Raw genomic sequence first — 27,287 nt, forward strand, 5'->3', positions numbered from 1 at the left:
GAGAAGAAAAAGAAGGTGAGGAGTAGATTTCTCCTTGTCAGACTTAATGGTAAAACATGCTTGACGTTTCCAAATCCTGTATCCAAATTAGCAATGCAATCAGAAACAACAATTTGATTGCAAAGTCTTTAGATGTTACAATGGGTTTTCATGATAGTTTTCAAAGCAGAACTGAACCCACTGTTGCTGCACCAAAGCAGAGTGTTTGATCACACAGTGTGAACATGGCAGCACTTTTCTCTACAGCATGGAAAGCTGAAGTCCCTTTCAGTATTTCTCTAAGTTAAGCTGTAGCCCAAGATCCAAGAGCTTCCCACCACTGTTTCATGGCAAACAAGAAAAAGTTGGGCCTAGATGCTTTATGTCAGAGCAGAATCTCTCTGGTAAGATCTGTCTGAGTAAGGAGAAGCAATTGAAAAAGGCCACATCTCATTTTCTGCTCTTACATTCTTTTTTTGGTTATGATCCCAAATTCAATTAGATTTTAAAAATTGTATATAGCAAGAAAACATGGATAAAGTAAGAAGTGAAGAGTCTCACCAAGAAAAGTCTGACTTCTCTCACCACTTCATGCAGCTGAGGCACAAAATAAGGAGAAGAAAAGTATTTCTGTGTCCTGTGGTGCATGCACGCATCTCAAACAGCAGATGGTCAGCTCCAGGATCTTTGTGTTATCAGCTGCACTTGTAGGACTTTGCCAACGAAAAGACGCAGGTACTGTGCATCTCTTTCTAAAGCTGAAGGGGGAAGCATCCGAGTTAGCAAGCACGTGAGGGCCTCCATGCAACAATCCATACAGCTGAAAAGGGAGCAGGCAGAATTTCCCTCGGGAATTAGAGAATACATCTACTCCTCTCCGATCCTCACCAACGCCTTGTAACAGCAGTGAGAAGTGGAAAAGCAGTTGCGCACTTCGGTCTCATTTAAAATATTTAGACAGATATTGCTGATTAACCAGTGCTGCATCTGGAAGCCCCTGTGTCCCCTCTTCCTCCTGTACGATACAGGACTTGTGTCCCGTGCAAATAATAGTGTTTGGGAAGGGGACATGCTGCCTGTCCAGGAGTGACTGAGTTTCCACACGCCTGCATCAGCTGCTCCTCACGGTTTTGTCGGGTCCCTCTCCTACCTGACCCCACACGCCCTGCCTGAGGGAAAGCGCAGGGGTAAGGTGACACCGAAGGCGCCCCAGGAAGGCACCTGCCCTGAGGCAGGCGGTGCCGGCGGCCGTGCCGCTGAGGTGCCCCACGCCGCCCAGGGCCGGGCCCGGCGCTTCGCTCAGGATTTCCTCCTCTGTGGCCGAGGCTGCGGCCGCCGCGGCCCGGCCGGGCTCAGCGGCCCGCTTGCGGGTGGAAGCCGGCCCGCCCGCAGCTCACCTCTCCGCGCCAAGCCCGGTCCCGGCCCCTCCACACCGGCCCCGGCCTCGGGCCCCCGCCGCGCCCGCAGGCCTCGGCGGCCGGGGCGGGGGCGGTCCGGGAGGGATGCGGGGATGCCGCCGGCGGCGCTATAGCGCGGAGCGGTGCGCGGGCAGCGGGAGGCGGACGGCAGCTCCTCCTCCTCCTCCCTCCGCGCCGGGGTGTGCTCGGCCGCGGCAGCCGGGTTGCGCTGCGCTGCGCTCCTCGCGGGTGCGATGGACTGGCAGGTGCTGACCAGGGAGCTCTCCCTCTACCTGGAGAGCCAGGTCCGCGTGGGGCTCTTCGGCTCCGGCGTGGGCTTGTCCCTGGTGCTGGGCTTCGGCGTCGCCTACGCCTGCTACTACCTCAGCAGCATCGCCAAGGTGAGCGGGAGGGCGGCGGGGCGGGCCGGCTCCGCAGGTGTCCCGCCAAGGGGGGGACCGTCCCGCGAAGGTCACCTCCGCCCACCCCCCGCAGGGGAGGCAGCCGGCGCCCTTCTGGCGAGGGGAGCTTCGGCTCCTGAATTGGCTGGGGGGCAGGGCGCTGCGCCCGCCTCCTCCTCACACCCCCCCACCTTCCTCTGGAGGTGCCGCTCCGGGGTCCCGGCTGGCCGAAACCCCGCTCGCCCCCCGCACAGGCCCGTATCCCCGGCCGGGCCGGGCCGCGCAGCCCCCGCCCGCCGGGGCCGGTGGGCCGCCGGCGAACCGCTGAGGCATTTCCTCCGCGGGGGCCCGCGGGTCGCCCCCGGGGGCCGGCCGGCCTGAGGGAGGGCCGGTCTGGTCGTGCCCGGCGTGGGAGGGGAAGAGCCTGGCTGGGGGCGATGGTTTGGAAAGGGAGGCCAGCAGCCCTCCCTCCGCAACAAAATCCCGACCTGTTCGCTGGTTTGCTAACAGAGCAGGCGGTAAAGTAGTTGGCTGCCCTTGCGTCTGCCTTCGGTACCATCGTAAATACCTTTGGAGTGTTTTGGGGGCTAGGACGCTCTTTACTGCTCTAAAGTGGCCCCGTGGTGAGAGTGCCTCGTTGAATGCTTAATCGACTGAAAATACACATCTCAAAAGATTTTTGACTGTTGAAGACGTGCGTGTTGCCACAGCCCTTCACAGAACCGCTGAGAACATAGCCTTCCTCTTCATCGAGAAGAGGGTACTTGATTTTGGTCAGAGGAGAAAAATGAAGGGAGGACGTGCCGCTGCCACTGTGTACGTGTAATGGTTTTCTTCAAAGCATCTATTATTGTCCTATTAATGCTTGCGTGTTGGAGAGTCAGTGTAAAAGAGAAGTTTAAGAAATGTGGTTGCTAAAATGTGAGATGTTTGGTACACAGGGATTTCCATGTTAACCGGCATACAAACAGAAGCTGTAAGAAAAATCTCTGTATGCAGAGCACTATTAGAGATGAGTAACCAATGCAGTTGGGTACCACAGTATGAGATGGGAGGAGGAGTGTCCTACCAGGTTAAAATAGGTACTGCAGGTGCACGGTCAAAGTACATGGATTAAGCGTCATTTTTGTGCGGTGCAAGAAAATTGATTCAGTAAAATCTTTCTTGCCTACTGTGAGACAGTGTGGTTTTGATTTGTCAGCGAAAGTTACAATGCTGGTAGAAGTAGAGCTAGAATAGCATGTTATTAGAAATAGGTAAGGAATCCATTATGTTTAGTGGGTTTCACTTTTCAGTTGGGCATTTTGGCATTTAGTTTCATTTTCATTTACTTATCTTTACCATGAAAGGAAAAAGCATTGCAAATTACTATATGAAAGAAATCAGTTTACTGGGAGACGATTTAAACAAGCTTTCATTTCTTTATTTATTTGTTTGTTAGTTTGTTTTAGATGAATACCCATGCCTGACTGTAGTCTCTCTTCCTAGAAACCCCAGCTGGTGGCCAGCAACGACCGTTTCTGCCGCTTTCTTGAGGAATATTGCCCTGTTGTGACAGAAACTTACTATCCCACGATTTGGTGCTGGGAAGGTCGGGTGCAGACACTCCTGCGTCCCTTTATCACCTCTAGACCCCAAGTAAAGTACAGGAAGTAAGTGCCTTTCTTCTGGAAAGTGATTGATTTGGTAGCCAGTGGTTACCTTACCTCTGACTGCATCACTGCTACCGTCATTCCTCAAGCTTGTGCCCATTTTTTAGCTTTATGCCCCCCTTTACAACTCCGTCATAGACTTGGAACCATCTCTATCCTGGATTCAATATACAGTAGGTTTAAGAGGTCAAGGTTCCCAAATGGCCCTATTTTAGCTCAGAGGGTTTTGGAGCACTGAAATATTGGTGACAATATAGGAACTGATGTGATTATATGTTCACAGGATCACACAATGGTTGAGGTCAGAAAGGACCTCTGGAGGTCACCTCATCCAACACCCCTGGCTCAAGCAGGGCCACCTAGAGCCAGTTGCCCCAGACCATGTCCAGATGGCTTTTGAATATCCTTAAGGATGGCAACTCCACAACATCCCTGGGCAACCTGTGCCCGTGCTTAGTCACTCTCACAGTGGAAAAATGTTTCCTGATACTCAGAGGTAACCTCCTGTGTTGCAGGTTGTGCCCATTGGCTCTTGTCCTGTCAATGGGCACCACAGAAAAGAGCCTAGCTCCTCCCTCTTTGCACCCTCCCTTCAGGTATTTAAAAGCATTGATAAGATCCCCCTAAGCCATTTCTTCTCCAAGCTGAGCAGTCCAGCTCTCAGCCTTTCCTCATAGGAGATATGCTCCAGTCCCTTCATTATCTTTGTGGCGCTTTGCTGGACTCTCTCCAGTATGTCCATGTCTCCCTTGTACTGGGGAGCCCAGAACTGGACCCAGCACTCCAGGTGTAGCCTCATGAGTGCTGAATAGAGGGGAAGGATCACGTCCGTCGACCTGCTGGCAATGCTCCTCCTAATGCGGCCCAGGAGACTGTTGGCCTTCTTTCCTGTGAGGGTGCATTGCTGGCTCATGTTCAACGTGGTGTCCACCAGGACCCCCACATCCTTTTCTGCCAAGCTGCTTTCCAGATGGTCAGCCCCCAGCCTGTACTGGTGCATGGGGTTGCTCCTTCCCAGGTGCAGGACTTTGCACTTCCCCTCACTGAACTTCATGAAGTTCCTGTCCACCCATTTCTCCAGCCTGTTGAGGTCCTTCTGGATGGCAGCACAGTCATCTGGTGTATTAAATATTCTGGTGTTTGAATCACTGTATCTGTCCATTGAACCAACATGTTCTACCTTAACCATAGCATGGCCAAATTCACTCTTGTTTTGAATATATAAAACTTTGGGGATTTTCAGAGTAACTTTTACCTGTGGGGTTTATGTTGTGTTCTTTGATGCCTAAACTCTAAGAGGGGAAAAAACCTTATATTTATTGTTTGTCCTCAGCTGATCTCTCTCACACAGAAATGAGACTTAGTCTGGCAAATGAGGCATTTGGCACAAGACCTAAGGAGAAGTACTTTTATGCGCCGGAACCTGGATGCAGCACAAGTTGTTTCAGCTCTGTTTGCGTGGTAGAATAGATTTAGCATTTAGCAGCTTCCCTGCATTTTAGTAACTAGGAAACATTTCAGTGGTATGGCCATGTCCACTTTTTCTAGCCCTTCTTGTATACTCTCTGTTTCAAGGTTTGTGAGGGAAGAAACATAGTTCCATGGGGTAATGCTTATTTTGCACCATTTGAGATTGTGTTGGCAGTACACACCAGCATTGCGTCTACTTCCCATTACTGAAAAGGGCAAAGCTGAGCTAATGCGTCCAAAAAGGCTGACAAGCTTTAAAATCTGGAGTAGGTGCTATCAAGACTTTCAAATGAAAAATCAAATGCAATGTAGGCTTACGTTTTGGTAGTTCCTACACCAACTCTCTTGCACAATGTCTTCATTGCCAGGAAGAGGGAAGATGCTGTATGTTTCTAAAAAAAGAATGAAACCTTCTTGCCATTGTTTAATGCATGCTTAGCTTCTTGGGATATTACAATATTTGTTGCATTCTTAAGATATATGGTATAAGAGCGCGTTCTAGCGAAGTTTGTGGAGATACAGGGTGAAAGATATAGTAGTGTGTGTCTGTGTTCCATGTGTTTAAAACATAACAAAGTGCCATCCATTGTACATGCTGCTGCTTTGGAGAAAGAGAAAAAAATGTGATAAATGTTTAACACATTGCCCAATGTGCTATCAAAAGATTCTCAGATGATCCAAAGGAAATCTGCAGTACACAAGCCTAGATAAAATAGAAGGCAGTGCTAAAAAGCACATTAGTTACAAGCTTCCAGGACATCAGCAGCAATTGATGAAAGGCCAGCTCTTCATTTACTGTGAATGGGAATTACTCCACAAATTGACTGTGTTAACTCATGTCAGCTGGAGGCGTGGCTCTTTCTGAATGGTAAACATGCAAACATACCTTGTTAGGTGGCACTTTGAGTATTAAAACATAATTAAAAATGCAGAATTCATACCTGGTAATGTGTACACTGTAAGCACTCTTAATAGTATGCATGCATTTTTCAGTCTAATCAGTGTTGTCTTGAAATGTGCCTTTCAGTGAGCTCATTAAAACAGCAGATGGAGGACAGATTTCGCTGGATTGGTTTGATAATAATGGCAGCTTATATTATCCGGATGCCAGCACAAGACCCACTGTCCTGTTATTGCCTGGCCTGACAGGAACGAGCAAGGAATCCTACATTCTTCATATGATCCATCAAAGTGAAACGTTGGGATATAGGTGCCGTTGTATTTCATCGCTAATATTTTGCTGCTTCTAGTAAGGTCAAATATAAGTATGTATATGTATAAGATGCCTTCCTAAGGCAAATGAGATCTAAAGACATCAGTTTATGTAAGAAAGTATTATTAGTAATAACTAATAGTAGAATTATGTAACAGGCAGTACATTTGGAAGGGCTGTTTTAGCATCTACAGATGTGCCCCAGAGATTGCAGTGAAAGCAAGCTAAGTCTGCATAGGCCTTTGCTGCTGCATCTTAAATTATAATATCAGTATTTGTGTTACCTTTACACTTTCTAGAGAAGGGGTTTGTATTCAGCTCCAAGAAGACTCATGTGGATGGGTTGCTGGCAGCAGGCCTCAGAGGAGGTCAGCTTCTGAATGCCAGAATTGCTTGATTCAGCAGCCTCAAATCCCTGAGTGCAGAAAGGAGACCTAGCCTACTCTTACTGGTGGTGGTTAAGGAAGAGGTTTGTCACCTCTTAATTGTCACTGCTTAATTTAGTTTTGTTATTAAGGCTCTGGTCAGAGTTGGGTAAAATAAGTAGATTAGTAGATGAGTAGATTCCTTTATGTAATCACATTGCTGCAGCTGTGCTTTAAAATAAGTTGTCATCGTTCCAGGATCTGTATTTGGAATATTACATTTTGTCTTTGCAGAATGGCTTCTGGTACTCACTATAATAAGTTCTTCAAATACGTATAGATGAGCTTTTATCTACATGTCTGGCTATCTCTTCTCTGTTTGGAGGTTTGGATAACTACTTTACTAAATTATGAAAGTAAAGTAGCACTTTAACTGTTCAAAGTACTTTTAAAATCACTTTAAAACTTACCAGTAAAAAATATCAGAGGAGGAAAGCCCTCAAATCAACAACTTCTTACTATTAATTTTTTTAAGTATTCCTGAAAGAAATATCTGCATATGATCACCTAAGAAAAGAAGGTATAGCATTAAAAAAGGGAGCTTTAGATCAGATTTCAACAGAATGCTATAAATTCATTTTTAAACAGCAACATTTGAGAAAAAATACTGAAACAAGTAATTTTTCATGCCTTTAACCCATCTAAAATATGTATATATTATTTACCAAAATTATTACAGTGAGATGGTAGAAGAGTAATAGAAAAGTAAGATTTATTAAGAAAGCATAGATCCTTAAATCACAGTAATACTGCTAGAAAATTCAGAGACTCCCACCAGCATAGAGACAACAGAAACTTCTGCTATACCAGACAAAAAAAAAAATCCCATCCCCAAGAACCTGCAACTTAGATACAGCTGTCATTATAATTTTGATCTGTCTCATTTCTTGCTATTTAATACAATTATGTAGCTTTGAAGGATATCTACGCATGGATCTCTGACACTGTCTTTCAGAGCGTTGCTTTAGGCTCAGCCCTGCACGGGCAGAGCTTATGGCTCGTATTTGGCCAGCTCAGAGTGCAGGCAGAACAAGATGCATGTACTACCTTCAGGTAAACCCTGGGACTCTCATCCTGCAATCTGACCTCGACCGGCAAATTGCAGAGCTCATATAGAGTCCCACTGACTTCAGTGAACTCCATTTTGGTGTAAAGGTTGTTCCACACAGGTCAGACTTTAGGATCTGTAGGACTGTAAATACTTATGTGCTGAACTTCTTCATAGAACTAGCTCATTTTTATTTATGCATTTTCAATTTTGTTTTTGTTGTAGTTCCCTTTTTTAGTGAAATGAAGAATGTGTATAATTGAATTTACTTTCTCAATTTTTAGATGCGTGGTTTTCAACAACCGCGGAATTGCTGGTGAGGATCTTTTGGTAAGGATGACTTTTAAGATAAACATCTCTCATGTATAAGCAGTATATATGGGATCATTCGTGTCTATTTGTACAACTGGATTTAAGTGAGAGAAACTCACAGCACATGTTGAAAATGCAGAGAAGAGAATCTAGTCATCTGGTAGATCATATGCCAATATTCATCCTTTATTTTAAAACTCAGGGGCCAACTGGTCAACACACAATTTTTGTGAACACTTCTTTTTAGGAAATAATTTAAATTATTAATAATCTGTAACATTAAAATGAACAATCCTTACACTTTTCTGTCCAAAATTACTACAGTATCTAAAATGCACACATCCAAGAAATTCTGTTCAATCAATGCAATTTTCTCCCATCGTTTTAACATCCAAATCCAAATATAAGCAATCACAATTACTTTCCCCGTTGCCAATATGAGTTTAAAATAGATTTTCATACAGTGAAAAAGTTGTGCCATTAAAATTGATCCATATTAGGTGTTATTGAATTAATGAACCAGATTTATATGGATAGCCATATCCTAAAAGTTAAATGTTTTCTTGTATTTTTCTCAGCTACAAAAGACATTTTTTGTCTTTGGTACAGATGTATCATGTTTGCTTAGAAATAACTGGCAATTCCACAAATGACAAAGTCTTGAAGCTAAATGTTTTCTGCAGCTAGGGACAAGGCATGATGAAATATTGCTGAATAAGCTTTGTTTCTTCATATGCGTTTTGTTGACAGTTCTGCAGCTGGAATGAATGTGCATAATAGTCAGTATTGTTTTGCATTTTTTAATCCCCTGGTTTCAAACTTTAAAAAGCTCAGAATGTTTTCCCATAATCAGATAAAGCATTTCAATGCAAATATTGCCATGTTAAGAGTAGTTTTCTGTATACTTTTGGAGATGGATCTACAAAGCAGTTTTGTGACACACAAAGTCCTTATTGATGAATTTCTGAATTGTAAAGAGAAAAGATCTCTTGTTTGGATGCATTGTGTGTATTTTACTGTAATCGGATTTACATCTTTAAGCTTTATAAGATCTTACTGTGAAGCAAACCAGCTGAAATTATCACAGTTTCTGTTTTAATAGAAAATCCCTAGTTAATGAGTTTGAAGCATAGTTGAGCACCACGGCAGAAATTAGTCATGCAAGTAGTACTTTTTCTAGTGTCTTTAAAGATAAGATTCAAATTTACACCAAATAATATCTATTTAAAGAATCAGTTTTAAAATGCTGTTCTTGTTTGTTATTGAAAGTTACTGTCAATTATTGTTATGGAACAATAAAATATTAGATTGACCACAGCCAATGTGAGCTAAGACAGTGTTTTAAAATGTCTTCATACAATGAGCAGATAGATAGACATTAAAGTGTCAGGAATTAACTGAAATTAAAATTAAAGATATCTCTCTAGTTTTATAAACTTCTAATCAAATACACTTTCACTTAGAATACACTAGACCCTAGTTACTAAAAATAGTTTATTTTTCCTTGTAAACTTGACAATTTAATTAAAATAAAACACATTCACATGGTTTATAATTAATAGGGTGTAAAACAGTGAAGAGTGATTCACGTGGATGAGGACTGGAAATGCAACATAAACGGAAGTTAAAACCATCTTCAGTTTTAATTATCCAGATTCAGCTTTTCTTTCCTTTTTCTTTATCTTTGACTTCAACATTTCAATATTCTTGTTAAATGTATTTTAAGTAATCAGTTTCATCTAATTAAACTTGTTAAAATTGCCCCCAAATATCCAGGCTGTTTAACTGAAAACAATTTTAAAAAGACAACCTTAAAATACATTGTTGCTTCAGGCAACAAATAAGTTCAATTAACTTATAATTAAGTATTTTTATATTTAGTTTTAATGAATTTTGGCAGGCCAGCCACTACCTATAGTTAAGTCAAGGTCACTAACAAGTTAGCAGCTCTATAGTTAAAAGCTCTCTCTTGCTGTCGATGAAATCTAGAGAACACTATTAGAAAAAAAAAAAAATTTACTGTGATTCTTATTGTACCTAAAAGGACTTATCTCCCTTATACTGCTCCAGATAGTCCCCCAGATTGTGTCCTGTAGCAGTTGTCTGTGTAGGTGGGGCTCAAAAGCCATGCTTATCCTTCAAGTAAGCAGGGAAGGGGTTACTCAAATCCCAGTGATGCCAGTGGAAGTCATTCCAAGTCCCAATTAAAGACGTGAAGAGATGCTGATGGTAGATAGAGAAGGGATAATATAGGTGTTTCATTGCTTTAGTTAATAGAGTATTTGAGTAAATTAGGTAAATGGCACCGGTGAATTTATTTATCTATTTATTTGGTTGTATTGTGTGTAGAATCTAAATATTGGCTACTTTTCAAATGCTAGTTGACAGAACTTGAAATCTAATATTTTCTTTTGCATTTGAGTATGTGTGAAGATGGTAAAATTGTCATTATAACTTTCTTTTCTGTAAATTGCAGCCTTTATGATATGTTTCTATTTCCTCAGGGTATTTTAAAAATATCAGTGCCTATCTCGTTCTGTTCTAGTTCTACCTGGTTTAGTTCGTGGCTCTGTGTTCAGATTTCATCTAATGTCTGGTGGTTGCAGATACTGAAGATATTTGTCACCTGTTTTATTTTGTAATGATAACAAGTATAACTCCTTCCTCCACCTCCTTGTGAAATGCTGTGGGTTTATATTTGCCATTTAACACAGCTTCACAATAAATGCTAAATTTATCTTGTTATCTAAATGATCCACTGTTCAGTTTGCTTTGTACTTAAAGGATAATACAAAAGCTTATGGTGGCATTTTTCTCTCTGACTCCTTACAGACACCAAGGACTTACTGTGCAGCTAACACAGAGGACTTAGAGGCCGTTATTCATCATGTACACAGCTTGCACCCCTCAGCTCCGTTCATGGCAGCTGGTGTCTCTATGGGAGGGTAAGGTATTATGTAACGCAAGTCTCAGCTTAACGATGATCATAAAATAAGACTGTTGTAGCCTGATTGTAAATTATTACTCTGCAATACTTGCATTACTTACTGAACTACAACTAACTTGGGTCTGTCTCCGACAGTCAATACGACTTTTAGAAACTTCGTATCTTTGAGGCTTTTAGCTCTGTGTCAGGGAAGGTCGACATTGGCCAATATTCAAAAGTTGGGGGGGGGGGTGGAGAAAGACAGGAAACACTGACAGACAGATTGACAGCCAAACAGGTGGGCAATACAGTCTTTGGAAACTACGGAGGCTATCTTTGAAACAGAGGGATAAAAAACAGGAACTAGAGCTAACATACCATGTTTCTTAGCAACCTCCGGAAATTACAAGATTTATCTTCACTCTTTTTCCATTCTGCAGTGTGTGGGTAGCTTAATCTGGAAGAGATGTGGGTATCTGCTCTGTCTGGCTCAGAAGCAAGAAGTAGTATTGCTGTTGAAACCAGTATGGGTTGATAAAGCATGTGGTATTAAGACTTGCTGTGTCCTGGCTTCTCTCCAGCAAGCACAGCTAGAATAGACAATGATAGCACAGTTACTTAGAAAAATCACTGCTAGAAGCTAGGAGAAATGTTCAGACAGCCTCTTTAACAAAAATTTTAGGAGAGGAGAACTTCCATTAGAAATACTGCAGACAGTGGTAACTTCCTGAGACTTTCCTTCTTTCTGATAAATTTTATGGAGGGTGGGCAGATATAGCCCTGTATATTGACATTAATCTACTAACAACTTGCAGGAGCTTTGGAATAAATACAGATTTGTTCAAGCAATATAGTTATTGATAATCAAATAAATAAGTAACTTGGAAGCCTTTTAAATCAGGCCAATCTTTTTCCATTCCTGTTGCTGGGATTTTGCCAGTGTCTTCAGCACAAAGACATATGAATGTCTCCAGTATGTCAGTGTCTGTCTTGCTGGGAAGCCCAAAATTGGGCACAGTACTCCAGATGCAATCTCGTAAGTGCCAAACACAGGGAAATAGTAATTTCCCTAGACCTGCTTCTTTTGCTTTTACTAACAAAGCACAGCATGTCGTTAGTCATCTTCATTGCTGCAAGGGTGCACTGCTGAGTCATGTCCTGTTTGCCCAGGTCTTTTTCAGCTGCTCTCTATCCAGTCATTGATCTGTCCTAGGTGCAGGACTTTGCTTTTGAATTTGTTGGACTTCATGAGGTTTCTGCCAGCCCATTTCTCCAGCCTGTTGAGGTCCCTCAGAATGGCCACCCTGTCTCCCAGCTCACCAGCCACTACCCACAATTTGACCTGCAAGCTTACTAAGGGTGTGTTCCATCTCATCATCCAGTTAATGAAGACGTTGCACAGTATTGGCCCCATTACTGACCCCTGAGGAGCACTACTAGTATATGGTCCAACCACTCCAGCTTGGATGTCAAGTTCCTGATCACAGCTCTTGGAGCCTAGCGGTCTAGTCAGTTTTCCACACACGATGCAGGTCACCTATTCAAACCATGTCCCTCCAATTTGGCTACATGGAGACCATGGAAGACTGTCAAAAGCCTTGCTGAAGTCAAAATAAGCAACATCCACACCCTTCCGCTAATCAACGAAGGCAGTCAGCTCATCATAGAAGGCAATCAGTTTGCTCGGGCATGCTTTGTCCTTGGTAAATCCATGCTAGCTGTTGTCAGTCTCCTTCTTTACCTTTACATGCTTGGAAATGGCTTCCAGAGGATATTCCTGAAGTGCTGAGGTTAGACTGACCAGCCTGTATTTCCTCCTCCTTGCCATTCTTGTAGATGGGTGCCTTTTTTTCCGGGCATCAGGAATATCCTACAGTTGCTGCAACCTTTCAAAAGTCATAGAGAGCAGTCTCATAATGACATTGACTGTCTCCCTCTGGAGCTTTGGTGCACCTCACCTGGTCCCTTTGACATGACTATGCACAGTTTGCATAACTGGTCACTAACTTGATCTTCCTCTGCCATGAATAATACTTCATACTCCCATACTCTGCCACTAGGCACAGGGACCTAGTAGGCCTGAGAACAGACCTCAGCAGTAAAGACAGGGAAGACAGGTAGCCTCTGCTTTTTACAAATCTTTTGTCATTAGGTTCCCTGCTTTGTTGAATAGTGGTCCCAGGAGGGAATAAATTCTGGTCAGCCTAACCTCAGTGCTTTGGGAAGATCCTCTGGAAGCCATCTCCAAGCATGTGAAGGATAAGAAGGTGACTGGATTCATCAAGGACAAAGCATGCCCAAGTGATCTGATTACCTTCTATGATGAGATGACCGGCTTCAGTGATGAGCGGAAAGGAGTGGATGTTGTTTGTTCTGGGCCTTTTTTTGTACGAATGTACTTACAGAAGCATTTCTTGTTGCAGAAGCCTTTTTCTTGTTGTCCAGCATATCCCTTGCTAGTTCCAACCCCAGCTGAACTTTAGTTTTCCTGACGGCATCCCTGCATGCTTGGGCAATGACTGTTTCTCCCAGGCAGCCCACCCCCCTTCCACCTTCAGGATACTTCCTTCTTGAACTCAATCAGGAGTTTTTTGTTCCTCCATGTGGTCTTCTGCCACTCTTGCTCAACTTCCTGCACATCAGAATGTACCACACTTGTGCTTTATGTTCAGTTATCCTTAAGGTCAAACAGTTCTCCCAGACCCCTTTTCCCATCAGGGCCAGCTCACATGGGATCCTGCCAACCTGATCCCTGACCAAATCAAAGCCAATTCTCTCCAGTATTGTAATTCTGCTGCTTATCTTCCCCACTCACATCTTAAAAATCCACCATCGAATAATCTCGGCACCCAAGACTGTTCTGCACCTTCCTGTACCTGATGGGTTCTTTCTTACATGTGAGTAGCAGATCCATAGAACATTTTCCCTATTTGGGTCATTGATTGTGTATCAAAAGATTGTCCTCAATACTCACCAGAAATCCGGTCTGCTTGTGCCTTGCTGTGGCAATTGATGTTGGGATGGTTACAGTTCCCTGTGCCCGGTGATTATGAAGTTTCTTTTAGCTGTACAAAAACTTGGATTCTCTAATTCCTTCTCTTGATTAGGAGATCTATAGCAGACACCCACCATGACGTCTCCTTTGTTAGCCTCCTATCTGATTTTTGACCTATTGGCTCTGAATTGGCTTATAACCTGCACCAGGGAAAAGTTCTGTGCATTTAAATGGCTTCTTTGTCTAAGGTGCAAACCCTCCTCCTTGCCTTCAAGGCCTTCATGAAAAGTCTGGTTTGCATCCATCATAGCATAGTCTTGTCTGCTTATGAGTCCTCCATGTCTCTGTGATCCAATAAACTTGTTCTGTGACCATGCACAGACTTCTAATTCCTCCTGTTTTTCCCAGGCTGTGTGTTTGTGCATGTGCTGGCACATGAGATGGTCCACAGTCATGCTGCTTTCTTAGGGAAGTGAGAGAGCCTCCCCTGTTACGCTATCCCTTGGGTGCTTCATCAGGGCCTGCCAGACCTTCACTTCTCTTCAGGCTTTATTCTCCACCCCTTGACAAACCTAGTTTAAAACTCTTCTTCACAAGGTTAGCAAGCCTGTTGTATCTTATCTCACTTGGCATGCTCTCTCTCCCCAGCTCAGACTTTTTTTGCATGCAAACATGAAATAACACGATGTATTGCAAAAACATGTTTCATTGGAGATGGTGAAAGCCAAAGAAGCATCTGCAGTAGAGGCTTGTTTCAATGATGAGATACAGATTTAAAGCACAGTAGTTCTTTATGGGTAGCTTCACGTGTAGTGCAGCATTACAGTAGAACTAAGAGGGCTGGGGTGTAGTAGGTGAAGAACCAGGTTTTCGGGGCTGAAGGTCTGGTATAAGCTAGCTGTTCTGTGACTGGTACAAAAGACCAGTTCAGCCCTTAGTGTCATTTCTGTTCTTGGCTTAACCTAGTTATGGTATCCTAAATAGTGGTGAAGTCTGTTAGTATGGCTCAGGGGATGTGTGTTGCGTTCCTGGCTTTTACCTCCCCACCACCACTGGGCGATTCTAGGCAAGATGTTCCACCTTCCTCCTCCAATATGTTTTTAAAGTCCTGAACCACAAAGAGAAAGCATATGCTTAATTGTATAGAAAACTGGAAGAGTCTCTAATCATCCACATGGGGACTGTTTCCATGCTTCAAAATTAATTGGAGCATGTGCATGTTTAAAATTAAGCTGGAGCAGAGATCTCGTCAGGGACATATTGTGAAAATCATCCACTTGTCTTAATCTTATAATAGTTTTTATTATCTATTCCTTTTCAATTTTTTCTGAATAGCCAGTTAATCTATATAGCACACATTTGCCCAATTAAGAAGAAAAATAAACATTCACTTCACAGAGGTGTAAATGTAAATGAAAGCCCGCTTGTTCTACTCATCTTCAGCATGTATTATTTTGGAAAGGGGCTTTATTTTCTAGCAGAAAGATTCCTAAACCTTCTCTATACCACATATATTCTGTGAATTCTGTTAGAGAAGTGGCTTCTTCTACTACTGCAACTTTTTTTTTATTTGTTTATGGTTCAGTGTTCTTGCAGTATACAGACTGGTGACTCACAGGTTCCTCCTCTTCTGTGGGTGAGAGGGAACATATGCTACCTAACTCCTTTATGTGCCACAGGCGACTTTCCTTATTGGGTTCAACTGTGTGAGCTGATGGCAGAAGCCCACTCCTAAGTTCTGTTTGCTATTCTTTTCCTGCTGGTTCCTACCAACTGGCAAGTCTTTGGTGATACCAAAGACTAGTTTCCCTTTTGCACTGCTGTCCTGTGATGTGGTAGGTAGTGCACAGGGATAAAGTCTCTGTGATGGCAGGCTGGTTCATGATGTCTTTGCTAAAGGTTGCTGTCTCCTGAAGTATGGAAGATGAAGCCAAGGTACAGAGTGTTGGTGGTCCAGAGAGCTATATTAAGTTGTAGAACTCGTAATGTTTTGAGTTGAAGGCTTTGAGTTGAAGGCTTGGCATTAAAATGCTGGTTGTAAACTTCGGGGCCTCAGGTACTTACTTTACTCAGTAAAGTAAGACTTACAGTTTTTCTGTTAGTATTTTTCTTTTACTCTCTTCCTGCTATTTTAATTTTTCTACATTTGAAGGGTCAGGTACTGGTGAACTCTCCTCTTTTTTCAACTCAACTATGCATCGGCAGTAGAGACCGTAAGTTGCAATTGGTCAGAAAGGCAAGACTTAAGCCGTTTATTTGGCTCATAATTTTGTTTCGCTAGTTTTATTCATTATCCAACACTTCATTCTTTACATACTTTGTGATAAAGAACAGCTGTGTTCTCTCATATGTGTGACGTGGGGTAAAGGCATTACCTTCAACTCAAAAGACAGCTTCATAGTGAGGCAGGCGTGCCAGGGGCAGCTTGCATTTGTCAGGCACACTGATCAGATTTATCAGATCAGGAAGACCAAGAGTTTGTAAAACAGTAAAACTTACTAACAACTTGGGAATACCTGTTTCATGAGTAAGATATATTGATTTGACCTTTTCCTCCCTTTTAGTGATATAAATAAAACTAGTACATCTCTATTTATTTCTAAATGCACTCGTACCCATATCCTACATGGTGCAATCAGTTCCTCTCTGACAGTAGAGAGAGAAAGCAAACTTCATGAGTCATATGTTGATTACATTTTAGAAGTATTAGGCATAACTGTAGGGCTGGTACAAGAAACTATTGAAAAACAGACCAAAAGGTGGCTGACTGTTATATTTGCTTTAAGTTCAAGCAAACAATTTGATAGTATATATGTTTCTGTTTTTCATTTCTGTTTGTAGCATGCTTCTTTTAAATTACCTGGGCAAAACTGGCAGAGACACTCCTTTAATGGCAGCTGCAATTTTCTCTGCGGGTTGGAATGTTTTTGAATCTGTAGAATCTCTGGAGAAGCCACTAAACTGGCTTCTTTTCAACTATTACTTGACTACTTGTCTACAATCCTCTATCAGCAGGTGAGTTGCCTTCTAAACTATTTAGCAAGGTGGAAGGATGTTAGCATGAGATCTACAGCAGGTATAATAATATTGGCAAAATTAATGCTGTAACAATGTTTCACATAGCTGTTCTGTGTGCATTCTTCTGTAAGTTTTGAAATCAAAAGGATCTTTGCAAGGAAGACTGTCATCAATGTGACTAAATTTCTCCACTCCTCAAGGGACTTGGCACAAGACCAACATACTTCTGTATTTATGGATGAAGTGAATGGATTTTTTAATTTTTTAGACATGCACATATTGACTTTGAGTATATATGTATCTATACTAATTCTTTTAAGTCGGCGTTGACTGCAAAAGCATGGAAAGGACTTGCTCATCCTTTGCTTTATAAAATTAGGGTGTATTTTGTATTCCCAAATATTTAGTTCTCTTGTCTTTGGCATCTTTCTCATGGCTTACGCAGATTTTTACTATGTTGATGGATGTGCCTGCATATGAATGAACAATTCTTCTACTCTTGGATTCCAGACAGATTTTTAATACGACAGAAAATTAAAACCAAGCATGTTCTTGTTAGGGAATTATTTCTATAAATGTATCTGTAAAGCAGAGGACTTCTACATCGGTTGATAGAACAAAAAACAAGCCCTCCAATTTTTCTCTTTTTCTTTTTAGGCATCGACAAATGCTGGAGAAATTATTTGATATGGATCTTGTGATGAAGGTATGTGAAAACATTACTTCTGCTTTAGCTGGATGCTGTTTTCCAAATGCTGACATAGTTTCCTATTTGAATTCTGTACTTCAGGCTAGAACTGTTAGAGAATTTGATAAGCAGTTCACTTCAGTCATGTTTGGCTACCGTACAATTGATGATTACTATGAAGATGCTAGCCCATGTCGCAAGCTGAAGTCAGTAGGAATTCCAGTTTTATGTCTAAACTCTGTGGATGATGTTTTCTCACCAGGTCATGGTAAGTTTAGGCTTTTTAAAATATATTTATCTGTATATGCAACTATTAAGACAAATTACATAGGTCTGAGTTCATTCTCAGGAGGTGTGGAGGTGTATTTAAATGTTACTTGTACATAGGATCAAAACCTCCAGGGATGGATCAGTCTTACAATTTACTTACAGTGTAAAACACATAAACCAGCTGATGATGGAGAGACCTGATTAGTACAGAATGCAGAATACAGAACAGGGTGGCAATCATTAGCCATTAGTAGACTATTTATAGTCAAAAGGAAGAAATATGCACATTTAGGGTGTGAGTTATCTCACTGTAAGGAAGACATCGGATGTATTGCCCTCTCAGAAGCACCCATTTCTATTCACCAAGTACAAAGAGAGCCTATAATGAGGAACTTGGTTTCAGATGTCTGGATTGTAGACATGCAGAGTTCAATGAAAGTGAAAACAAGTTTTTTTTTTAATTGCCATTTTTCAATCCAATCCCTACAAAGAATGTCTGGGAGTTTTTTATGTTTCAGATGACTTGAAATCCTCAGCTGTTGATCTCAGTGCCACCTCCAGTGCCTGAAAATCAAAAGTAAGAAAAAATGTAAGTTAGCATGTAGGCCAAAATCTAGGGTAAGGGAAGAGATATAGACAAGGTGAGCTCTTAGAAGGAGGTGCATTGGAGTTAGTAAGAATCTAACTAGAAGATGAAGCAGCAATATCAGCTAGTAACGGATAGGAAGATAAGGGAAAACAGAGTTTTCAGCCTATTTTCTGCCAAACACATGATCATTATGAACATTTTGCTTTTGATCTGAAGATCAAAACCCTGTTGCTAACTGTCTTAAGAAGACATGCTTGTTCCTTCGATCTGTGTATTGGTTATATTGTCTTGAGAGGGAGAACAATAGCTAATGTAGAACAAAATCACTATAATGAACAGCTGGTTGAGGGGACAGTCTTCAGCAGTGAACACTTGACACCTTTAAATACGAAGTTTATACATTCGATTTATTTCAGGGAAGTTTTCTTCTGCCACCACAAGTCAAGTGAGATTCTTGTAGAATGAGTCATGAAACCAAAGTGAGTAGGCAAACAGATTAGAACAACAAACAGAAGAATGAAGGAATTGGAAGAGAGTCCATGTGTGTACTGTTTATCCGTGCACAGTTGTAAAACACTTACAGAAACATGCACATACTTACATTACTATTTATAGTTTGAAGACCTGTTAGAGACAAATGTGACATGAAGAGAAAAGGGCCACTCCAGTACAGTGCACTCGAAGAAGACAGTCTGATTTCTTCTCCTCTTGAACACAAAGCATCCATGCTATGCATGAATGATATAAAGAGGTGACAGACACTTAATATGAGGGGAAAAAAATGGTGACTCTGGATTAGCCAAACTACCTATCCCTTACATTGGCCAAAACAGAGGCTTGAAAAAAAATAAGATCTGGGCAAACATAGCAATATTCTTCCAGAATACTGCATCCACCTTTAACAATTTGCAGTTCAGGGACTTTCTGAGACAAAGTTAGTCCCTTCGTATTTACTAGCCTCTGTGGGATTTTTTTTCTTCCTTGAAATTGGCCAGTTGCTTTTTCTGTGACAGGCATATAATGTCCTGGAAATGAGAATGGATGGGACTGTGACCCTAAAATCTGTGTCCAAATATAAAATCTGGCTAGTGATTCTGAAGGTAAATTTTTATGGGTCTTACGACTCTGGGGATGACTTCCCCATAGTACCGCAAGGTGGGTGATCTGCTGTGCCATACTTCTGCCATTAAGTATCTTAGAGAGGGAGCAGTGGCTTCACCTCTATGTTTAGTTCTAGCTCAGTTTATGGTTTCTGTTCTAAAGTGAAGTAGTAACTGTGGCAGAAGTAAGGTAGCTAGTTAGCACAAGTGACAACAGCAGTGAACCAGACAGTATGCCTCTGTCCCGGGAGGATTTGTTAACCTTTTCCAGCCTATTATCACTGGGACTGGGACCTCCGTTAGCTAGATTAAAGCTAGTGCAGATAATCCATTCCCTCATCTCTTCATTTTAGAATATAACCTACAGCTCTCAAGAGCCAACCATTGACCTTGACCCCATGAAATTCCATCTGAATACAAGAAAATGCTTTTTTACTGTGAGAGTGGTCAAATGCTGGCATAGAGAGGTTGTGGGCTCTCCATCTATGGAGATATTCAAAACGTGATTGGACACAACCTGCTCTAGGTAACCCTGCTTGAGTAGGGGGGTTGGACTAGACAATCTCAAGGGGTCTCTTACAGCCTCAACTGTTCTGTGATCGTGTAGTTTGACTAGTCAAAAGACTGAGTCCCCTGGAGTACAGCTGTAGCAGATCTCTCCTCCCTTGAAGCTGTTTTTTAAAAGAAATACAACTCTTGGTGGATTATAGGGATGGTCTCTTGTGTAAGATTAAGTATCAAACATGTTGTTAGAATGCCTTAGAAGTCTTGCAGTATAGAGGGGGGTGAGGTAGAGCACCAGCACTTCTGAAACAAGAAGTATTAGAGTCTGTTGCAATGACTGTCCATCCTCTCTTAAACTCTGACCCTAACCAGCCTTTCTCCGTGAAAATATTTGGGCGGTTAGGCATTCATTTATTCTGTGTTCACAGAGTTAATGCTGTTGGCTGTAAACCATTGTCCTTGTGGTGACAAGTTTACCTTAAAAAGGGCCACCAGGACAATGCTGATTTACAGCTAATAGCATGACTCTGTTACATGTGTCTATCCTTGACTCCTTTTTTGTTTGTGCTATGTACCCTCAATGTGAAAAGTTGCGCTGGCAGGAGACACAGGGCACCCTGATTAGCAGCCTAGAAATTATGGCTGCTGCCATCAGTTACTGGAGTTCATTCTTGACACTTCTGCAGGCTGTTTTATGTTAGCAAACATAAAAGGCTGGTGTTACTCTAAAAGGTGACTTTATTCTGGAAACTGGCTTGGGTTTTTTCTGACTTAAAAGTGTAAGGACACATGTAAGCCTGTGGCAACCAGAGACAGTTTCCACTCACAACTGTATAATGGATTCAAAGCCACAGAATTGCCTTGTCTCTGCCAGTAATACCCACCAGCTTTTAAGCTACCTTCCACCTCTGTTGTAAATAGCTGTAGTTTCGGACAGCTGGGAAACAGGCCTAGAACACTCATTAGGGAGAAAGCTGTGCCAGAATTCCTTAGTGTTTAAATATCCTTTATAAAGCCTCTTCCTATAACAGAGCTTAGGGGATGCAAACCCAAGTCTGCTTTGTCATTACATAACATGGACCTAAAGAGACACTTTCCTTAAAAAGTGCAGATGCTGTTTCTGTTGCCTCTTACTACCTCATCATTTCTTCTCATGTAGCTTTTTAGTACACGTTGTACTTCCCAGCAATTATTTTTTAATATATTGTGACAATGTGCCCTTTGATCTCAATCTCGTATTAGGAAGAAACAATTCATTTGCAGTCCTTTCTTACTGTTGCTGCTTAAAGTTCACAGAGCTTGGCAGCTGATGTATCTGTAGTTTAATACTGGAATGTGGTTCTCGTATTGCCTAATACTAACTAATGAAAACACATGCTTTCTTCATTGCATGACACTTCTCTCACCATAACTAATTTAAATGAGCCATTGCTTCAGGCAGTATGTAATATAACCAAGTCAAGCCCTTTTATTTTTTAAGTGTCAAAAGTAAATCAAGAAGACGGAATGATAGCATTCATTATCAGTGTCACATTTAACTTTTCATCTGAAGCGGCATTTTTATCCTCAGAGACTTTAAGCAGCGTATTAGGCATCTGACTTAAATTTCGCTATACTAATGCTTAGCTGATTGCTGCTGGTGAGTGTTGTGCCCAAGATGAAAGCCTGCCCTTGAACCTAGGTATCATGCCAGCTCCCTCCTGATCCACTGGGCCAGATAAGTGCATGTCTGAAGCTCAATTATACTTCTTATTGAACTCTCTGAACCTCTTCCGCCCCTCTGAATCCAAACTAGGAGTAATTGCTCTTAGGCGTTATTTTGCATCCTATTATGTAAAGAGCACAGTTGAATGAAGTTGTCTGTCCAGACCAGAAGGCCAGGGAATGGCCAGACAGATAACAGTTCGGGTAAGAGTTTAAGGAACAGGGAGAAATCAGCCAAACCATGGAACAGAAAGTCTGACAGTGGTGACTTATTTAAGCCAATGCTGCTTCACATGTATGTTTTTCTATTGTTCTTTTTTAGAAAATACTTTTTGCAAAGAATGTACAACAAATTGATTTTAACAAGGTAATTCTGCACAAACATACTTACATAGTGGTTCTGTGATCACAAATAAGAGGTCTGTGCCTGCTGGATCAAACAACAGTACAGATTTTGGTCAGTAGAAACGTAAGGACAAGGTTACATGTGGACAAAAATGAACAGTAGTATCCTTTGGCATGCCATCCTATATCCTAGAGTGCATCACATCCACTGTTCCATTCATCTGCCCTTTACATTGCAGAATTTGCGCTGTTGCATTGTAGATTTATTTGTGGATGGCTATCAGTCCCTAGAAACAGCCTTGAGAAAAGTACCGCACCACTGCCAAGCATCATTTGCATTTTGGCACTGCAGAGCAACGCATTTTCAATTCTCTCCTGAGAAGCTGCAGAGCAAGAAATTCTGCTGGGGAGGAGTCATACAAAAGGTGGCCCAACTGTATCAAGACTGACTATGCCAAGGACAGGCTCTCTTGTTCACCACAGGGGAGGTAAGAGCAGAGATGTAACAGCAGGTCAAACTTGCAACCTACTAAAAAGCCTCACTGCAGATGGAAGCAAATGACTGCGTATTCAGCACAGTGCTGCAGCTTGTGATAAGAGTGATGCTCTGCAGCAGAATTCTGTGTAAATGCATGTTAGTTAGAACAGGGAGAACTTCAGGATGGGGAACGTGACATTAGTAAAGACCTGTGTGCCTCACACCTTACCTGGCACAGAAGATAATCCGCACCCTAGTGCTGGTAGGCTTCGAGGAGAGAGCTGCTGTAGCTGTTTGGAGGCAGGCAGCACATGGTACCTACTATAGTACTGCCAGTCAGTTTGGGAATGAATAATTAACCACCAGCAAACTGATTTGGGAGGTGTCATTATGCTGGCAACCTCTGAATTACCGTTATGCAGAGGTCACAGTGAGCTTTGCCTGTCAGGGCTTCCCCAGCTGGGTTGGCACAGCAGAGGAGACATTTATTGTCATCTCCCTTCCACTGCCCCAGGAAAGCACCTTCTTGGCAAGAAAGGATATTTATCTTTATCCTTTGACACTGCTCTGACAAAGTGAACAGCCATCATGTTTTTGCACAATCTTAGCTAGTCAAGAGGTGTGTTCAGGCCAGTATGCAGCTGATCCTGAATCCACTAGGATCGATGGAGTTCTCATGTTGTCTTTGATTCTTGGAGATCAAGTCTGTCACTCCTCCCCATACCTTTGCATATAAGCCTATCCATTAGTCCCCTCAGTGATCAGGGAGACAGCTGCAGAATGGCCATGGAAAGTGAGAGTCATTGCCTGAAGCAGGAATGGGGGACTCAGGCTTGAGTCTGATCCCTGCTTCACTATTGGGATTCTGTTTAACATGGCCCATGTGCTACTAGAGGGAAGAGGAGCAGATGGCTTGGTACAGATAAGTGGGCAAATTCCCATGCAGTTGGCAGAAGCTGACATGAATCGTAGCCACTGTCTTTGTACACTGCAATGTGTTCATCCACAGAATCCAAGGGAGCCAGATCGGAAATTGCTGGGCAGATTAACTGGGGCAAAACTCCAGACAAGCGCTTGCTGAGTCTGGAGTCTGAAAATGATGCGTGTGTTGGATTGCAAGAAATAACATATTGTTTTCTACAGCTCTTGTTTTCAGCCTGTGCTATTTCCTGGTCAAGGCTGGCAGGCCCTAGGCTTTTATCTCATTGACTTTTCTTTTTAGTCTTGCCTCAGTATTGCTTTAAAAGACCCAGATACTGCATATAGTATTTTCAATTTTCCAGCTGAACAAAGGAAAAGTCAAGGAGTTTTTGTAAGGACAGTAAGAAGTATAGCTTCTTCCACCTAGTAAAGAATCAAGATCACTTACTAAATGCATGAATCTATAAACTGCTTAGACGTATGCAACTTTGAAAGGAGGAAAAGAATGAAAGAAATGAATAGTACTGAGTAGCAAAGAATCACTACTCTGCAAGAGAAGCCCCATACTAAGGACCTCTGAGGCACAGATTGTTCCCCTGACTCTGTGCTGGTCCAGTGCTTCTGCCCTGATCTATTTTAAGCTGTGCATCTGTTCACCACAGCCATTGCATTCAAGATCTCGTGTGACATACACTGTCTGGGGGTCCTTCTTTGGCTAAGGAATGGGTGCTGTGCTTTTACTCTAGTTGCTGAAAAAGAAGGCAAATCGGCATCCGAAGCGCACAGCAATGAGTCTGCCAGCACCCAAATTGAAGTCAGGAACTCATCTATAAAGAAGGTAGTGATATGCAGAGATAACGACTATTCAAGGAGAATGACCTTTGAGATAGCAAATGTATAAAGGGGTAAAGGAAAGCAGGCTCGTAGGAATGGGGGGAGGTGTATTTCCGAAGGAAGTTCAGTCAGAAAGGGATGTGGACAACTGAAGGCCCCAAAAAGTGAACCTGATTAAAAGTCTCTCTTCAAAAATACTTTTTAATAAATAAGGCAGCAATAGAAATCCTGCAAATGACTTGCTGCTTTGTGTTGAGTGCCAAGGCATTTTTAATTTAGCAGTGAGACCTAAAGTCAGATTTATTTTCTTGTGGAATCATAACATTTTTAGACAATAAATAAAATTCCTATTATTCCCTTCTGTCTGGACAAAGCATGTCTCCTTTTGCTGTTGTTTTTTTCTGTCAATCTAGAATAATAAAAAAAAAACCCTGTATTAATTTTATTTTTCCCTTCATGAAGTATATTATTTGAAAACTGGTACTTTAAAAAGGCACTCTTCACTGAAATGTATTGGGATTTCTGCCTGTTCAGGAATATATTTAGCATACTTAAAACTTCCGAGGAAGTTGCTTAAAGTAACTTCATTTTTATATCAAGAGCACAAACACAACCGGTCCATAAAGCTCCCCATTGTTTCAGACAGTTCGTATAATAGTGTCATCCCATCATACTGAAATGCCATTTGTAAAGTCATATGCTTTCTCTGTTGTCAGGCTGCGCTAACTGGTCTTTATCTTCTTTCACAAAGGGAACTGCCCAGGTGATAGCAATGATTAAGCCACACATCTATGCATCATCTGACTGTGCTGGAAAACTAACCCAGCAAAAGAAAAATCCTTGTAGTATCTGGTCTAATAATCTAAATTCTAAATTAAATCATTTTCTAACCATCACTATTCAGTAGAGAACCACTAACTTACTGGGTGACACAGGGCAGCTTTCTGTCTCCGCGTGCAGTTGTGTGTTGTCGTTGTGTGCTCTTCCTCTTGTTCCCTTCACCGTGTGTATTTAGATTAGGAGCTCCTTAGGGCAAGAACCATCTCCCAGTGTGTTTGCATGGTGTGGTCTAAACGTGCAGGTGTAACTGTATGGCAAATCAGATATAATAATGATAATAACCCAGGATCTTCTTTAATATTAGCTGATAGGATATCTTAAAGACAAAAATCTTATCATGACATTAAAGGTTTTGTGTTTGGAGTCTCCTACAAAAAGAATAGGATTCACAATTAAGGTCCCAGTTCCTCGGTTCTTCCAAAGCTGAATGTTGCAACACAGGTTAATAACTACAGGCCTGATTGTCCTTTCACTTACACTATTTATACCAAATCATAAGTATGCATTAACATGGGTGCTGTTCCATCAGTGGGACTGAAAGAAAGAGGAAGTCCAGTGATTTCTGAAACTTCTACAGCAGCCAGGGAAAATAAATAAATAAATAAAATCACAGAGATGAAGTGAGTTAATGATGAAGAAAGAAATGGTTTTTAACACAGCTATGGTTTTATGTCCTGTGGTACGTTTAAGCATATGTTAATATTGTGCATATTTTTCAGTATATTACATGAGAAACATTTAGGAGAAATTATTCAGTGGCTGGCATTTCATAGAAGGATAAGGACTTAAAGTTTTTTTTCCTCCCCTTTTAGCCATACCAGTAGAAACTGCCAAACAAAATGCGAATGTTGCTTTGGTTCTGACTTCGTGTGGAGGCCATATTGGTTTTCTGGAAGGAATATGGCCAAGGAAGTGCACTTACATGGACAGAGTCTTCAAGCAGTTTGTGCAAGCTATGTTTGAGCATGGAAACAAAATCTTTAGCATGTAGCTTTGGACCACTATTATAGCACAGTGGCACATTCTGACAAGGGCGGTTAAGCTTAATGCACAAATTTTAACTCCTGTAAGCCAGCAAATGGATAAAGTCCATTACTACATGCAAAAATATTTTTTGCCTAAGATTTTGTAGCAAGAAACTAAATATTATGTTGTCACTTTTATATTTTATTTTTAATAAGCCTTACTAAGAATGACCTTAAATGAAACAGCATTCTGCATACATTAAATTGCACTTAACCAAAACCATCAAGTAGACAGATTATAATTCCTCAGGATTTTAATTTAAACCACTACATATTTAAGAGACTTAATTTAGATGGCTTTTAATATTAGAATTGCAACAGTCAAAGTAGCATATATTATCCTGTCACACATAGTACAAGTTGGCCCATTCCTTAGGGCAGTGATGGTGAAAATCTTAAAATATGAAAACAAGGAGGGACCACAAAGAAGCACTGGTTCTTCAAGTAAGTAAAAATTTCAGCATGTTATTCCATAGCATTAGACTGATATCTGCTTTTGCTGTTCTACCCTGACAGTATTCAGATTTAGGGCTAGTTATTGTTTTTTAATCTATGTCAATGCCATACTTGTCTTACATGATTATTTTTTAAACAGCTAATTTATAGTGTTTACATATAACCAAAAGATTCCTTTAAAACAGTACTGTAATAACTTATGTAATTAAAAGACATCTTGCATTTCAAAGTTCATGTAAAGCTGGGTGTTGTCATAGAATGTAATACATACTTTATATAACCAGTAAACTGGATGATTCTATCTGTTATGTTTATATTACCCTGCAAGAACATTTCAGTTTTAAAGAATAAACATTAGAACATCAGGAAATTATGATATAATCTGCTTTAAATTACAAAAAAAATAAATTATCCAAACCCTTTGTCTCTGCTATTGTTTCAGATAGTTTCTAAAAAGAATGCAACAAACTGTTTAAAGAAAGCTGGGAGCTGGGGTGGGGGGTCAGAGCCCTGTCTCTCTGGTTTGTTTATTTGATCATTTGTCACCACTTCGGCAATAGGCTGTCAAATTACTGAAGCCTTTGCAAACATGTTTCTGCCCTAGAAGCTTACGAGTTTGTGAGGCTGACTGAGCCATCGCTGTTCTCCTCAGCCTGAAACAGAGTGAAAGCCAACGTGAACCTCTGAGGAGAAAGGA

At 41.5% G+C, this 27,287-nt stretch overlaps 1 protein-coding gene across 1 annotated transcript; it reads left to right on the forward strand.

The window, feature by feature from the left end:
- The first annotated feature begins 1,621 nt into the window (after nucleotides 1-1,621).
- Nucleotides 1,622-26,271, forward strand: ABHD3 (abhydrolase domain containing 3, phospholipase). Its single transcript, XM_059815380.1, has 9 exons — nucleotides 1,622-1,777; nucleotides 3,266-3,429; nucleotides 5,927-6,109; nucleotides 7,870-7,915; nucleotides 10,730-10,842; nucleotides 16,660-16,833; nucleotides 17,494-17,542; nucleotides 17,627-17,792; nucleotides 25,922-26,271. The coding sequence occupies exons 1-9, from the start codon at nucleotides 1,631-1,633 to the stop codon at nucleotides 26,098-26,100; spliced, it is 1,221 nt and encodes a 406-aa protein (XP_059671363.1). The 5' UTR covers nucleotides 1,622-1,630; the 3' UTR covers nucleotides 26,101-26,271.
- The last annotated feature ends 1,016 nt before the right edge of the window (nucleotides 26,272-27,287 follow it).

This window comes from Gavia stellata, chromosome 3 (assembly GCF_030936135.1).
Source record: "Gavia stellata isolate bGavSte3 chromosome 3, bGavSte3.hap2, whole genome shotgun sequence".
Taxonomy (NCBI): domain Eukaryota; kingdom Metazoa; phylum Chordata; class Aves; order Gaviiformes; family Gaviidae; genus Gavia; species Gavia stellata.